General features: G+C 57.1%; 5 protein-coding genes across 5 annotated transcripts; 4 read left to right on the top strand and 1 right to left on the bottom strand.

Moving 5' to 3' along the window:
• The first annotated feature begins 30 nt into the window (after nucleotides 1-30).
• Nucleotides 31-1,486, top strand: MYCTH_2296955 (uncharacterized protein). The gene is made up of 5 exons (XM_003659604.1): nucleotides 31-301; nucleotides 443-462; nucleotides 599-686; nucleotides 800-1,017; nucleotides 1,129-1,486. Exons 1-5 carry the CDS (start codon nucleotides 256-258, stop codon nucleotides 1,321-1,323), a joined length of 567 nt encoding a protein of 188 aa, XP_003659652.1. The 5' UTR covers nucleotides 31-255; the 3' UTR covers nucleotides 1,324-1,486.
• MYCTH_2141997 (uncharacterized protein) lies at nucleotides 1,470-3,141 on the bottom strand. The gene is made up of 3 exons (XM_003659603.1): nucleotides 2,824-3,141; nucleotides 2,490-2,760; nucleotides 1,470-2,438 (listed from the first exon to the last, which is right to left on the bottom strand). Exons 1-3 carry the CDS (start codon nucleotides 3,023-3,025, stop codon nucleotides 1,649-1,651), a joined length of 1,263 nt encoding a protein of 420 aa, XP_003659651.1. The 5' UTR covers nucleotides 3,026-3,141; the 3' UTR covers nucleotides 1,470-1,648.
• A 296-nt stretch (nucleotides 3,142-3,437) lies between these two features.
• MYCTH_2313806 (uncharacterized protein) lies at nucleotides 3,438-5,470 on the top strand. The gene is made up of 4 exons (XM_003659602.1): nucleotides 3,438-3,848; nucleotides 3,911-5,150; nucleotides 5,231-5,356; nucleotides 5,427-5,470. The coding sequence occupies exons 1-2, from the start codon at nucleotides 3,558-3,560 to the stop codon at nucleotides 4,523-4,525; spliced, it is 906 nt and encodes a 301-aa protein (XP_003659650.1). The 5' UTR covers nucleotides 3,438-3,557; the 3' UTR covers nucleotides 4,526-5,150; nucleotides 5,231-5,356; nucleotides 5,427-5,470.
• A 1,532-nt stretch (nucleotides 5,471-7,002) lies between these two features.
• Nucleotides 7,003-8,910, top strand: MYCTH_2296946 (uncharacterized protein). Its single transcript, XM_003659601.1, has 3 exons — nucleotides 7,003-7,463; nucleotides 7,591-7,934; nucleotides 7,998-8,910. The coding sequence occupies exons 1-3, from the start codon at nucleotides 7,148-7,150 to the stop codon at nucleotides 8,586-8,588; spliced, it is 1,251 nt and encodes a 416-aa protein (XP_003659649.1). The 5' UTR covers nucleotides 7,003-7,147; the 3' UTR covers nucleotides 8,589-8,910.
• A 124-nt stretch (nucleotides 8,911-9,034) lies between these two features.
• MYCTH_2296944 (uncharacterized protein) lies at nucleotides 9,035-12,752 on the top strand. Its single transcript, XM_003659600.1, has 2 exons — nucleotides 9,035-12,094; nucleotides 12,165-12,752. The coding sequence occupies exons 1-2, from the start codon at nucleotides 9,480-9,482 to the stop codon at nucleotides 12,661-12,663; spliced, it is 3,114 nt and encodes a 1,037-aa protein (XP_003659648.1). The 5' UTR covers nucleotides 9,035-9,479; the 3' UTR covers nucleotides 12,664-12,752.
• Nucleotides 12,753-13,162: the final 410 nt, after the last annotated feature.

Genomic DNA, 13,162 nt, shown 5'->3' with positions numbered 1-13,162 from the left:
TGGTTCTTGTGAATTGCTGATTGGCCCCAGCGATCTTCACCCAAGTACCATGACACTGATCGAATGCCCCGCCATCAAGCAGCCAGCAACGGAACCCCGCAATCAATTCCACGGAGGGGTAGGCCAGCATCACAGCGCGACGCGGCCAATATTCAACTGGACTCGCGACTAGGGACGACATCAACACGCGCTGAATACTACTCTCTTGGATACCTTGGGGCCAGTGAAGCCAAGCTTGAAGATCAATACCCAGGCATGGCCGAGCCTGCGCCAGTCGGTCGCAAGGTGATCTACTGCGGAGGTAAGTCTCCCGTTTTGATCATACACTCTCTGCTTTTGTGTGACATCACCCACAAACCGCTGCGCCGCCTGCTCCTAATGCACATTCATACCATACATACCATGGGCTGAAATGACAGCAACTAATTCCCATTTCAACTAGTATGCACGCTGCCACCTGAGGTACGAACCCCGAAGTCAGCATCCACCGAGATCGAGGCAGATTCGCGCCCCTCCACCCCCCCCCCCCAAAAAAAAAAAAAAAAAAAAAAAAAACCAAATGCTGCGTCTGGATCGAGCTCTGACAACCGCCTCCTAGTACTGCGAATATGGCGGTACCGTCAAAAAGTGTCAGGACTGGCTAGAAAAGAACCACCCCGATCTGTATGCCAAGATATGGTCACCTGGTGCGTTGTGCTGCCCTTTCTGCCCTTCTAACCGACTCTCTCTCTTCCCCGGCTTCCCTACCACAACGGCGAGTCTAACGTCACGACCCTTCACCGTCCCCCGACGCGTACAGAAGCACTCGAGGCAGCAACAGCCTCGCTCTCCGTGGAGGCGCAGGAGCGCGCGGCCAAGGACGCGGCCAAGAAGGCGGCCAAGGCCGAGGCAGCCGAGCAGAAGGAGGCCGACAAGCGGGCCAAAAGCATCGTGTCCATCAAGCGGATCGAGCGCAACAAGCGCAAATACGTCACGGCCGTCCATGGGCTGGAGGCCTTTGGGCTGGATCTGAAGAAGGTTGATCCCGATATCCCCTGCTTTCTTTTCATCCACTTCTTCCCTCCCCGCTTCCCCCCTCCCCTGAGGTCCCAATGAGGGGTCGGTGGTACTGACCGAGAACCCAAACAGGTGGCCAAGGACTTCGGGAAGAAGTTTGCTACTGGCGCGTCCGTAACCAAGGTGCCGAGCGGTGGGGAGGAAATTGTGGTGCAGGGCGACGTGAGCGCAGAGATCGAGGAGTTCCTGCTCGAGAAGTACAAGGAGATTCCGGAGGACAATATCGAATTAGTCGAGGACAAGAAGAAGAAGGCTGCTGCGGGTTAGGGATCGAGCGAGGATGACGAGGTCACGCCACTGAAAATTTGGCAGACAGCCCGTTTGGATGCAAAAAGAATTGGAGCACAAGACACAACAAAAGCAAATCCCTTTGGTTTCTTTTGGGACGCGCATCTTCCTTCTACAGAAATGGCCGGAACGAACTCCAAATCACCACAGTCGGGATGACATCCTCCCTGAACGCCGAACCAACCAACCAGTTGAAAGCCAAGAACACAAGCCCGTGCTGGCAAACTGCACCAAAAAAAAAAAAATAATAATAATGATACAAATCCCATCTCAAAACAAAACAAACCACGTAGACAACAGAGGCTCATGGCCTCTTCCTCAACACCCTCCCCGTCCCTGTTCCTGTCCCCGTTCCTGTCCCCGTTCCGTTGCTCGCGGCGGCAGCCTTCCCAGCAGGGACCGCCTTCTTCCCCGGGCCGCTTCCCGCGACACTCTTCTTGACAGTTCCCACCACGGTCCGCCTACCCGTCGTTGCCGTCGACGCCGCCCCGGACTGCTGTTGCAGCGTGGGTGGCGGGGGCTTCGGCTGGGCGCCCGGCGGCGCCGTCATGGGCCGCTTTCGGATCACCGTCGAGGTGCTGCCCTCGCTGGACTCGCTGGTGCCGCTAGCACGGCGAGCCGTCCGCGTGGCAGGGCGGGAGGCGGAGGAAGGGGGGTTGGGGTGCACGCTGACGGCTGCCGTGACGGTGGCGCCGCGTTTCCTACGCGCGGAGGCGGCGGCGGCGGCGGCGGCGGCGGCGGCGGCTGATGATGACGATGACCCTGCTGCTACTGCTGATCCCGGCCCGGTCGAAGAGGCGAGCGCCTTGCGCGTTCCTGTCGCCGTGGCAGGGCGCGTGGTCGACCGCGCTCCGTCGACCATCTTGTTAAGCATATTGGTAGCTGCTACCGCCCGACCGGGAGTCACGGGCGGGCGGGCCGTGCCTGGCCGGCCTGGGGTTGCCGCTGTCCGGGGGGCAAACCTGGAGTTTGAGGGGGCAGGGGACAAGACTTGTGCTGGGTTGCGCGCAATGTCTGTTGTGATGGGATGCGGGCGAATCTTCTTCTGAGGAGTCTGCACCTCATTCTCCTTATCTCCGCCGGAGATCTCATGGCTGTCCAGACGGTTAGCGCAAGGCATGGCCTCTCCCCGAAACCCAACATACCTTCGCCTCTTGACAGGGTGCGCCGAGGTTGCCGTTCCCCTCGTCGGTGGCCGGGATGGCACATCTTTCGCGGGCACGGGCGGGCCCCTAACAGACTCGGGATGCGCGTTTGGCCTCTGTTGTGACTTCTCGGAATACCTCTCCAACAGCTCGCCCATGGTGAGCTTGCGCAGAGACAGGGGAATGCGGTTGACGCGAATCTCGACCCGCGTACGGAGACTCTGTGCGTGGATGTTGTAGTTTGCTCGGAGCTTGCGGGCGCGCTCGGTGACTGCGAAACCCGTGAGCGGTTAACCCCGTTTTCCACCATCACCTATTTTGCGCCGGAACATACTCTCGAGCTGCAGGTTGTCAATGAGCGCCTGCTTCTGCGCAAGCGTAATCCCCACCCTCTGCCTCTTCAGAGGACCCTCTTGCGGGTGTGCGCTCCCGCCGTTTGCCGCCCCTTTTTGACTCGACATGTTGACCACGTGCTGGTTGTCGCTTGACATGTCCAACTGATCCGATTTGCGTTTCTTGTTGCTAACGGATTGCATGGTTGTGATGAAGTCGCGCAGAAGACCCAATGGTAGCAGAATTGAATTTGGCAACTAGTTCCTGCTTCAAAGCGCTGCGTAGTCCTGCCGAGGTCGAGAGAACGAATTGAGGTTGTAAAAAGTGCAGTCAAGAACGAATTGTGGGAAAGGAGAGCGCGCTGAGTGACGTGAGTGGTCCGCGTCTCTGAAAGTAAACAAACCAAGCGCCGGCGGGGCCACTTGTTTGAGAGCTTGGCCGGGGGTTCTGATCCGTCGCGTGGGGCCTTCCGCCTAGCTATGGGTTAGTTGATTGCTGTGCTGGACTGCAGCACAGTGCGAAGCTTCTCGATCGGGTGTCGGCCAAGACCAGGCTGAACCGCCTTACGCAACAGAGCTCCGTCCCGCGCTTCAACACTCAAACCACCAACGGACCAACGCTTCGACCCGATCCATCGCCCACGAATTCCACGGACCAAGGGCGACAATTCCAACGAGCATACCAGCGCATCGATTCAGAGCGAGTCTCTCCGGATACCGATAACAGCTCGCCAAGATGGTCCTCGAGGCGGTAATGATCGTGGTCGACAACAGCGAGAGCAGCAGGAATGGCGACTACACACCGACCCGCTATGACGCGCAGTGCGACGCTGTGAATATCATCTTCCAGAACGTCGTCCAGGGCAACCCTGAGTCGTCGGTCGGTTTGATGAGCATGGGCGGCAAGGGCCCCGAGGTGTTGGCGACCCTCACGACGGACCAAGGCAAGATCCTGGACGGCTTGCATCAGACCAAGAAGAAGATCCGGGGAAATGCCCACCTCTCTACCGGAATACAAATAGCTAGCGTGCGTTTCCGATCAAGCCGTCTCGTTCCCTTGAGTCCCGAGCTAACTCGCGACCCCAACAGCTTGCGCTCAAGCACCGCCAGAACAAGTCCCAAAGGGCGCGCATCGTCGTCTTCGTCTGCTCCCCGATTGAAGAAGGCGAGAAGGAGCTCGTCGTCCTTGCTAAGAAGATGAAGAAGTTCTCCATTAGCGTCGACTTTGTGCTGTTCGGCGATATGGACGAGGAGAACCAGGCAAAGTTGGAGGCGTTCAACCGCGAGATCAAGGGCAACACCGACTCGTCGCACCTTGTCGTCATTCCGCCCAGCTCGAAGCTGCTCAGCGACCAGCTCATCTCGACGCCGATCTTGCTTGGCGAGGGCGCCGCCGGCGGTGCGGGCGGCCTGGGTGGTGATGCCGGTGGCTCGAGCGAGGACTTCCCGTTCGGCGTCGACCCGACACAGGACCCCGAGCTAGCGCTGGCGCTGCGCATGAGCATGGAGGAGGAAAAGGCGCGGCAGGAGAAAAGGGCACGCGAGGAGGCCGAGGCGGCCAAGAAGAACAGCTTAGAATCCGTCAAGGAGGAGGGCGAGTCTGCGCCGCTGCTGGATAAGGATGGGCAGCCGAGCGGCAGCAAGAAGGACGATGATGATAAAGGAGGCAAATCGGACGATGCCGACAAGATGGACACTTCGTGAGACAAGTCGCCGGGCGGTCTTGGTCGAGTTGTGGGGGAGGACACTTGACGAGACGGTGGCTGCTCGAACTCTCATCGTCCCCGAGCCTGTAGAGATAGACGATGCCTGGCATTAACAGCGGGGCGGCCTCATAGCCCTTTACTATATGACAACGGACGCCGCTAACTCCCATGCTTCCCCCCAAACCCATTTCCGGTCCTCCGCGCTTTATCTTCCCGCACCCCCGCTGCCTACCACTACCCATCCCGTCCCGATCCGGCCCAGGTCCTACCTGTTGTTGATTTCCCGGATATACGACCCCAGCTTGCGATCAAAAAGGTCACAGCGCACGGGCATCTCAAGCTGATAAAATGGATTCTTCATGACGTAGTCGGTGTACATATCGTACACGCGCCGCATCGTCAGCTCCACGTTGGCCTGAGTCGTGTCGGTGAAGAGCAAGAACTTTGTGCCCGTCAGCGTCGCGAAGCATTGCATCCGAAAGTTCTCCGTCTCCAGCACCTCCAGGCCGGAAGGCAGTTCTGGGCGGGTGAGGGATCCGCCGCCCGCGGCCGAGGAGGTCGAGGAGCGGTTGCCCGTGTTTGCGGACTTCAGAGGGTTGAGACGGGCCGTAATTGCGTGGACGCTGGGAGGAGGGTAGGTAAGTGGTCATGTTCTGAGCGAGACAAAGTGGGGGGGGGGGACCCCCTTGAGTGCTCATCATACCCATGGAACGTGCCAGCCAGGACAAGGTAGTCGTTTGTGCTGATCTTATTGAGGCCGCCCTCGTGGAAGGTCCGGTTGTAGATCAGGCCACCCGCCTTGTTGATGATAATGAGGGCGAAGACGGTCCTAGCGATTCGCGCTTGATGGTGAGTCGGGGGTTTCTTGACTGAGAGAGAGTATGGGGAAGAGTACGAACATGATGGGTGTTTCATCTCATGGCTGCCGGGAAAGGGGAAAATGAGCGCTCCTGTAAAATGAAACTTCCGACGCAAAATAAATGAGTTGAACTACGAGTCGGCGGGCCACACTGACCTGGCGACTCCAAAGATCACAGCTTCAATCTTCCCACTCGGCGGATGTGCTTGTGTTGTTGGTGATCATATCGGCCCGCTTGCCAGTGGGGCTGAGGAGAGTAAAGAAATAGGGTTAGGGTTGAAAGCCAGCAGGCCTGCTGAGGCGAGAAACTAGAACTCCCTTCCTAGTAGTAATCAGGTACAGAGTATATCCCCTTTCGTCCAGGAGAGCCTTCCACCCTTATTAGGTTGATCAAACCTCCAGGTGCTGCCATCTTGCAAGAGAGAGGCATGCAGGTTTGCAGGGTGCATCTCTGCGCAGCACGCTACCCAACCGCCTTTACCCTGATTGTTCAACTATGGCCGAAATCACATTTTAAGCAGAAATCATCCTACTTGTAAGGTGTGCGTTATCAAGCAGAAACCGAAAGTTCGATGCTCACATGTAAGGTAACCACTTTGTATGTTCCAGTAGTACCTCCTGCAGTAGGGTACCTTATCTACCTAGTGTACAGGTGACTTGTCGTGCAGAGTAACCGGACTGCCTAAGCTATCGTACCTCCTGCCCTACTTTGAAGTACTATAGTCTCCGCAGCAGGTCACGGTACCTGAGATAGATACGGATACGGAAGCATTGCTTCAAGGAAGATCTTGACATGCAGGTTTGGGCAGGTGAACCCCGGCAGTTGCATCCCCACCTGGAAAATCGTCCCAGGCAGTCACGGAGTCGGCACAGCCTAGTGTAATCCGTACGGATTAGTTAGTGGAGGGCGCGCAGAGAGTGATTCCGGCCCGGCAAAATGACCAGGAAGGTAGTTGCTGAAAACTGCCATGCCTCCCGCCCCATCCGCCATTCCGTGTCATCCGAGTGGCCCGGCAGCAGGGTCCTCTCGCAATCTTAGCACTCCACATTCACAAGGCGCCGCCCGTTCATGGATGCTAGAGTGGACCGCGTCTATCTCCACCAGCTGTCCTTTTCTTGTGGCCACATGGAAGCCTCGACGGCAGGTTCGAAATCTGGAAGGTAACGTAGCCCTGTGCGTTTGGGACCAGCTGCCTGCGAAAAAATGCTGCACGGGCGCCTGTGAATATGAGCGCCACATAAGGGACTGATTGGCGCGCTGTTCGATCTTTTGCACTACCGCTCTTTTCTCGTTTTGGTTTTTTGCTTGTGCAACCGCTGTCGAAACTCGGCCGCGAAACTTAACTCGTTGACTCGGGAGGTTGGTTGCCTGACGGGCAGTGCAAGACTCAGCTTACACTGCGGCCACTCGCTCTTCTGAGATTTCCCGCCGTGCTTAGGTTCCTCACCAGAGCTCGACGCAAGGTACATATCAACGCAAGGGCAGATCTCTTGCCTCGTCCCAGCCCCGCTAGGACCAGACGATCTGCTCGTCCGATTCTACAACGTGGGCACCGACCGCTTCCTATCTGGCCGTCTTTTTGGCTCTCGGTTGCGCCCGAAAACCGAGCTTTGTCCTTGTTTTCCGTGCCTGCGGCAAGACTGGGTACCGCTCCTTTGCCCGTCCCGCAGCAGTAGGTACTTTTGGTTCCTAGACAATTTTTATATGTGCCCGTAGCGACTCGGAAGCGGAAGGCCCCCGCGCCACAGCCCCCCTTGGCCATGACAGCACGTCGGCGCCCGGCGCTGCACAAACAGACGCCGCCCAACAGCAAAGATCGCGGCGACAAGACGCATGTCATGCCAGTACCGTCGCCCCGCGTCATCAATGCGGCGCCGTCGCTCGAGAAAGCCGAGATGTACGGCATCGACGACAACCGACCCGTCTTCAGCCGCGCCATGGCTCTGGCTGGCCGCGTGTTCATCGAGACCATCCCGCAATGGCTGGCCATCGGGGCCATGCTGTCGCTGATCTTCGGCGGCTGCTGCTCCAACGTCTTCGCGCTCGAATCCATCATCAAGGTCGAACCGGCGAGCGGTACGTCTTGTCTCGTGTGTGGCTTCAGAAGCGCGCCGTGCACCTACGCGAAAGCACCCCCTCTGTTGCGCCGGGGGAGACCGGAGAGAAGAGCATTAGCGGGCTAATGATAGGGCGCTGCCAACAGGAACCCTCTTGACATTTGTCCAGTTCCTCTTTGTCGCCGTCATCGGGCTGCCGTCGCAGTTCGATCCCAAGCGCCCGCCTTTCTTTCTCAAGCCGAATAAGGTCCCGATCCGTCGCTGGCTCGTCAACATTGTGCTGTTCTTCAGCATCAACGTGCTCAATAACCACGCGTTCAGCTACGACATTTCGGTGCCGGTGCATATCATATTGCGGTCTGGAGGCAGCATTACCACCATGCTGGCAGGGAGTCTGTACGGCAAGAAATACTCGCGGGTCCAGGTCACCGCAGTGCTCCTGCTCACCGTGGGCGTCATCACTGCGGCCTGGTCCGATGCGCAAACCAAGGTATGTATTTGGAACCGCTTTTTTTGCAATCGCAACGACGAAAAAGAGGCTGACATGCACCAGGGCTCATCTTCGAGCAAGTCGACCGGTAGCACAAGCTTCGGCATCGGCCTCGCCATACTCTTCATTGCGCAGGTTCTCTCGGCCATCATGGGCCTCTACACAGAAGAGACCTACCGCATCTACGGGCCGCAGTGGAAGGAAAACCTCTTCTACTCTCATCTTCTATCGCTGCCGCTATTTCTACCCTTCTTGTCGTCCCTGACGAAGCAGTTCATGAAGCTTGCCAACAGTCCTCCGCTCGCGCTTCCCGTTCCTCCCCCAGAGGATTACCCCAATCTGTCGCCAGCCATTCAGAAAGGCCTGGAGATGATCCAGATCCCGAGTCAGCTGTTTTACCTTGTGCTCAACGTCCTTACACAGTACGCGTGCATCCGGGGTGTGAACCTGCTGGCGGCGGCGTCGTCCGCCTTGACCGTCACCATTGTGCTCAATATCCGGAAGCTGGTGAGCCTGCTGTTGAGCATATGGTTGTTTGGGAACCGACTGGCGACGGGAACCCTCATCGGCGCTGTCATCGTCTTCTTTGCCGGAGGCTTGTATTCTCTGGATGGGAAACGCAAGCCGCCCCAGAGAAGAGCTGCGGCCAAATGATGGAACGGGTCTGGCCAGGGTAGCTTTCTACTGTACATATTTCATGGAAGCATACAATACGAGAAAGCCTCTTCATAGATGGTTCAATGATTCGTTTATCATTCCCAGGGGTATGGTATTGGTCGGCCCGGCTTGACAGTATGAAATTGGAAGGCTGAATGAGCCTCTCACCAGGGGTTCCTGGGCACAACGTCTCAGTTCGCGGTTAGGGTCGGACTGTCACTGCAGGTGGGCTTTGTTCGTTCAGCAAGGGCGCTGAATTAAGCGCATCCTAGCGGGCTTGGCAACGAATTTAGCGGCCAGCTCCGGGCTGTTGTGCCAGCCAGACGGTGCAGCCCACTAGCACCTTGTCAGCGGAAGGTGCCGATGATGCAGGATTAGTTAACGCCAGTAGCTAGTATACTGTGCCAAGGTTGCATTGGACTGCTTTAGGAAAGCCCAACCACCCTTGAGACCCTCTTTGAATAGTCTTTTCGAAATGATGACTCTGACTTCGACGAAGAAAGAGACTAGTTCAACTTTAACCTGGAATACCTATTCTTTTCCCAAGAGTGTCAGTTAATATCAAGGTTGTTATCGCAAGCCTTCTCAACGTTGCCGTTTTAGGGACACTTGATTGTCCTTTCCTTTTCCTCAACAAATCATGGCTGGTGAGTTCGAATCGACCACTGATAGCAACTCACTGCATCATTTGTCCCTCCCGCCCACACACAACCAACCAACCAAAAACGCTGAAATACTGAGACACCCGACGGATTGCGACACGACAGCATCTCGTCCCTCGCGGTATCTCCCTCGTGGGAACACGTTGTTAATTTGCTGTAACCAGAACACCCGTACTTGCATGATCCGTCGTCAAACTCGACGTCGCCCAGGATCACAGCTACTCAAATGCCAGAACTCGACTCGGACAATGAAGAGTACAGGATCCGTGACCAGGGTGACACAGGGTCCGAGGGCGAGCTAGACGGGCATGATTCCCACGGATCTGACGAGGGTCACATCGAGGCCGGCTCGGGTCGGGATGACGGCCGCGGGCGGCACCAACTCGAGATGGAGGACGGCATGCTTCCCCGAGACATGCCTCCAAAAACCGCCTTCTATGACATGGTTACGGAGCGGCAAATGACTCAGACCGACGCCAAGTTGTTCTACCAGCGAAGCCAGGCTGAGAGCCGTACCCAGCTCAATCAACTCTCGCAGATGTCGCCTCAGGGCAGCCCGCTTCTCGCGGCCGGCGGGCTTGCCTCCCCGTCTCCTGACCTCTCTTCAAACCTTGGACGCAGTTTCAGCAACTTGAAACTGTCAGACATCGGCTCTGCTCCCACCCCGGAGTCCGTGCCCGATCACTCTCTGAGGAAGGAAACCGGGTTCATTGGAGCAGCCAACGCCGCCAGCCTCGGCAGCCATGCCCAACTGAACAGCGCCGGCCCGGTCGCTGGGACTCCAATAGATGCGGCCCTTCATCAGCAGATGCTCCTGGGTGGCGGAGTTCCAGGTCTCGGTAACAGCAGCTACCTGGATGCCGACCCCCAGATCAACGCTGAGCTGAGCACCATCTTCAAGGACATCAAGAAGATTCTGGATCTCCGGAACAAGTACATCCGGCTCTCTCTCCAGGGACCCTTCGATAATCCGAAGGACGATCCGAGCTGGAACATCTACCCACCTCCTCCAGAGCCGGCATGGACTGAGGATCGGGAGAAGGCTGCCCGGGGGGGAAACAGCGCCAGTAACAGCATGCAGAACAGTCTTGTGTTGAACGTTGATAAGCAGCGTCCCGACGAGCAGGCGTCTGATCAAGGGGGTGGTGCAGCACGCAAGTCTAAAGCCAAGAAACGCAAGCCGGGTCAGGACATCGGCGAGGACTTCGACTTGGAGGATTTGCTGCCCGTGCCGGGACCTTGTGAGATGACTTTCCGGATGGATGATATGGGAGTGTATCAGGTCTACGAGAACCAGCAGTCGGAAGAGGCAGACACGCCGTTTGTCAAGGTGCCGACCATCAAGGAGTACTATCTAGATTTGGAAGACGTCCTGAACATCTCGTCCGATGGCCCCAGCAAGAGCTTTGCGTTCCGTCGCCTGCAGTACCTGGAAGGCAAGTTCAACCTGTACATCCTCCTCAACGAGTATCAGGAAACGGCCGACAGCAAGAAGGTGCCACACCGTGACTTTTACAACGTCAGGAAAGTCGATACTCACGTTCACCATTCCGCGTGCATGAACCAAAAGCATCTGCTTCGCTTCATCAAGAGCAAGATGAAGAAGTTTCCGGACGAGATCGTCCTGTTTCGGGACGGCAAGCACCTTACGCTGGCCGAGGTGTTTGAGAGCATCAACCTCACGGCCTACGATCTCAGCATCGACACGCTGGACATGCACGCCCACAAGGACTCGTTCCATCGGTTCGACAAGTTCAACCTCAAGTACAACCCGATCGGCGAGTCGCGGCTGCGGACCATCTTCCTCAAGACGGACAACTTCATCAAGGGTCGGTATCTGGCCGAGATTACAAAAGAGGTCATCGCCGATCTCGAGTCGAGCAAGTACCAGATGGTCGAGTGGCGCATCTCCATCTACGGCAAGGCTCTTGACGAGTGGGACAAGCTCGCGGCCTGGGTTGTCGACAACAAGATCTTCTCTCATAACGTCCGCTGGCTGATCCAGATCCCGCGTCTGTACGACGTCTACAAAGGGAGTGGCTTGATGGACACGTTTGAGCAGATCATCAAGAACATCTTCCAGCCGCTCTTTGAGGTCACCAAGGATCCCAGTAGCCACCCCAAGCTCCACATCTTCCTGCAGCGAGTGATTGGCATTGACAGCGTCGATGACGAGAGCAAGGTTGAGCGCAGGTTGTTCAAGAAGTTCCCGGTGCCGAGGGTCTGGGATTCGAAGCAGAACCCGCCATACACCTACTGGATCTATTACCTATATGCCAACTTGGTGTCTCTGAACCACTTCCGCAAACAGCGGGGTTTCAACACGTTTGTGCTCCGCCCGCACTGCGGCGAGGCCGGGGACAGCGAGCACTTGGCCGTGGCGGCGCTGTGCTGCCACAGCATCAGCCACGGCCTGCTCCTGCGCAAGGTGCCGCTGCTGCAGTACGTTTTCTACCTCGAACAGATCGGCATCGCCATGTCGCCCCTGAGCAACAACGCGCTGTTCCTGGCGTATGAGCGAAACCCGTTCATCCAGTACTTCAAGCGCGGGCTGAACGTGTCGCTGTCGACGGACGACCCGCTGCAGTTCGCCTTCACCAAGGAGCCGTTGATTGAGGAGTATGCAGTCGCCGCTCAGATCTACAAGCTGAGCTCTGTCGATATGTGCGAGCTGGCCAAGAATTCGGTCAAGCAGAGCGGTTACGAGTTCTCGATCAAGCAGCAGTGGCTAGGTCCAAACTTCCACCTGCCCGGCCGCAGCGGCAACACCCAGGTCAAGACGAATGTCCCGGATAGGAGGGAAGAGTTCCGGTACCAGACGCTCATGGAGGAGCGTAGATTGTAAGTGTTGCTGCTCTTTGGTTTTTGAGTCACCAAGGTCAATAATCAACTGACCGCCATGGTTGTTAAGACTCGAGAGATACACGTCCGCTCCTGGCGGAACGCCCTCCGTCGCCGGCGACCCCATTACTAGCACGGGCCTGCCTCCCCGCTCACCCGCTCCCACCACTCAAGCCCACGCCACCGCCTCCACGGCCGGGCCTATCTCAGATCCGCGCCAGCAGCAACAGACGGCCCCTTTGACAACGAGGAATGCCCTCGAGGGCCAAGCCGGCGGCATCGGCAGCCCCGCGCTCACGGGGATACCCATGTCGCTTAGCCAGACGCAGCTCTCGGCGGCGGGTAGCCCCTTAACGCTGGCCCCATCGTCGGGCCTAGGGACGCCTGCCGCTGGCGTCGCTGCTGTTGCTGACCCGACACTGCATTCCCTATCGGGCCACGAGCCCAGGTACTTTCCGGGAATGGTTTCGCGGAGCCAGAAGAAGGGGAGCACGAGGCGGGAGTCGGGACATGAAAGTGATGTGGTACGAGGCGACGGGGAGAAAGGAGCTAATGGGGGAAGGGACTAGGGGGAAAAGAGGGGCGGGAAGAGGTTGGAGGGACAGATCTTTTTACTTCTCACCTGAGTTGTGAACCTTCCCTTATTGATCGTGCAACGGTTCAAGGCTGCTGACGTAAATAGACCCGGACGTTCCGTGGTCTTATGGCGGCCCTCTTTAACGAACTCGGGGCAGACATGCTTAACTTCTATAGTAGTGTAGTGTACAGAGGCATGCTTATTGGGGTTAATCTATCACAGAAACGATACCCGTGACGTAAGGCATGTCGTTCCGCCATGTTTATCTTCGAAACGTGGGACCCACAAATATCCGTTACGAAGACTGTTTGATGTAAATCCGTATTCGCGCCAACCTACACTACGAGTAAGGTGCTTTGTTGGGCACTTCTACGGCAGCTCAGCAGTGAGACAGGATTGTTTTCTCGCACGCTCCCTAGTAGTAACGTAACTGCACAGCTTGAATCTAACAGTTGAAAAAAAAACCCAAAACCAGAAATAGGCCTGAAGGC

This window comes from Thermothelomyces thermophilus, chromosome 1 (assembly GCF_000226095.1).
Source record: "Thermothelomyces thermophilus ATCC 42464 chromosome 1, complete sequence".
NCBI classification, from domain to species: Eukaryota; Fungi; Ascomycota; class Sordariomycetes; order Sordariales; family Chaetomiaceae; genus Thermothelomyces; species Thermothelomyces thermophilus.
The sequence above is the reverse complement of the archived record's forward strand: the minus strand, read 5'-3'. Positions and strand labels throughout refer to the sequence as shown.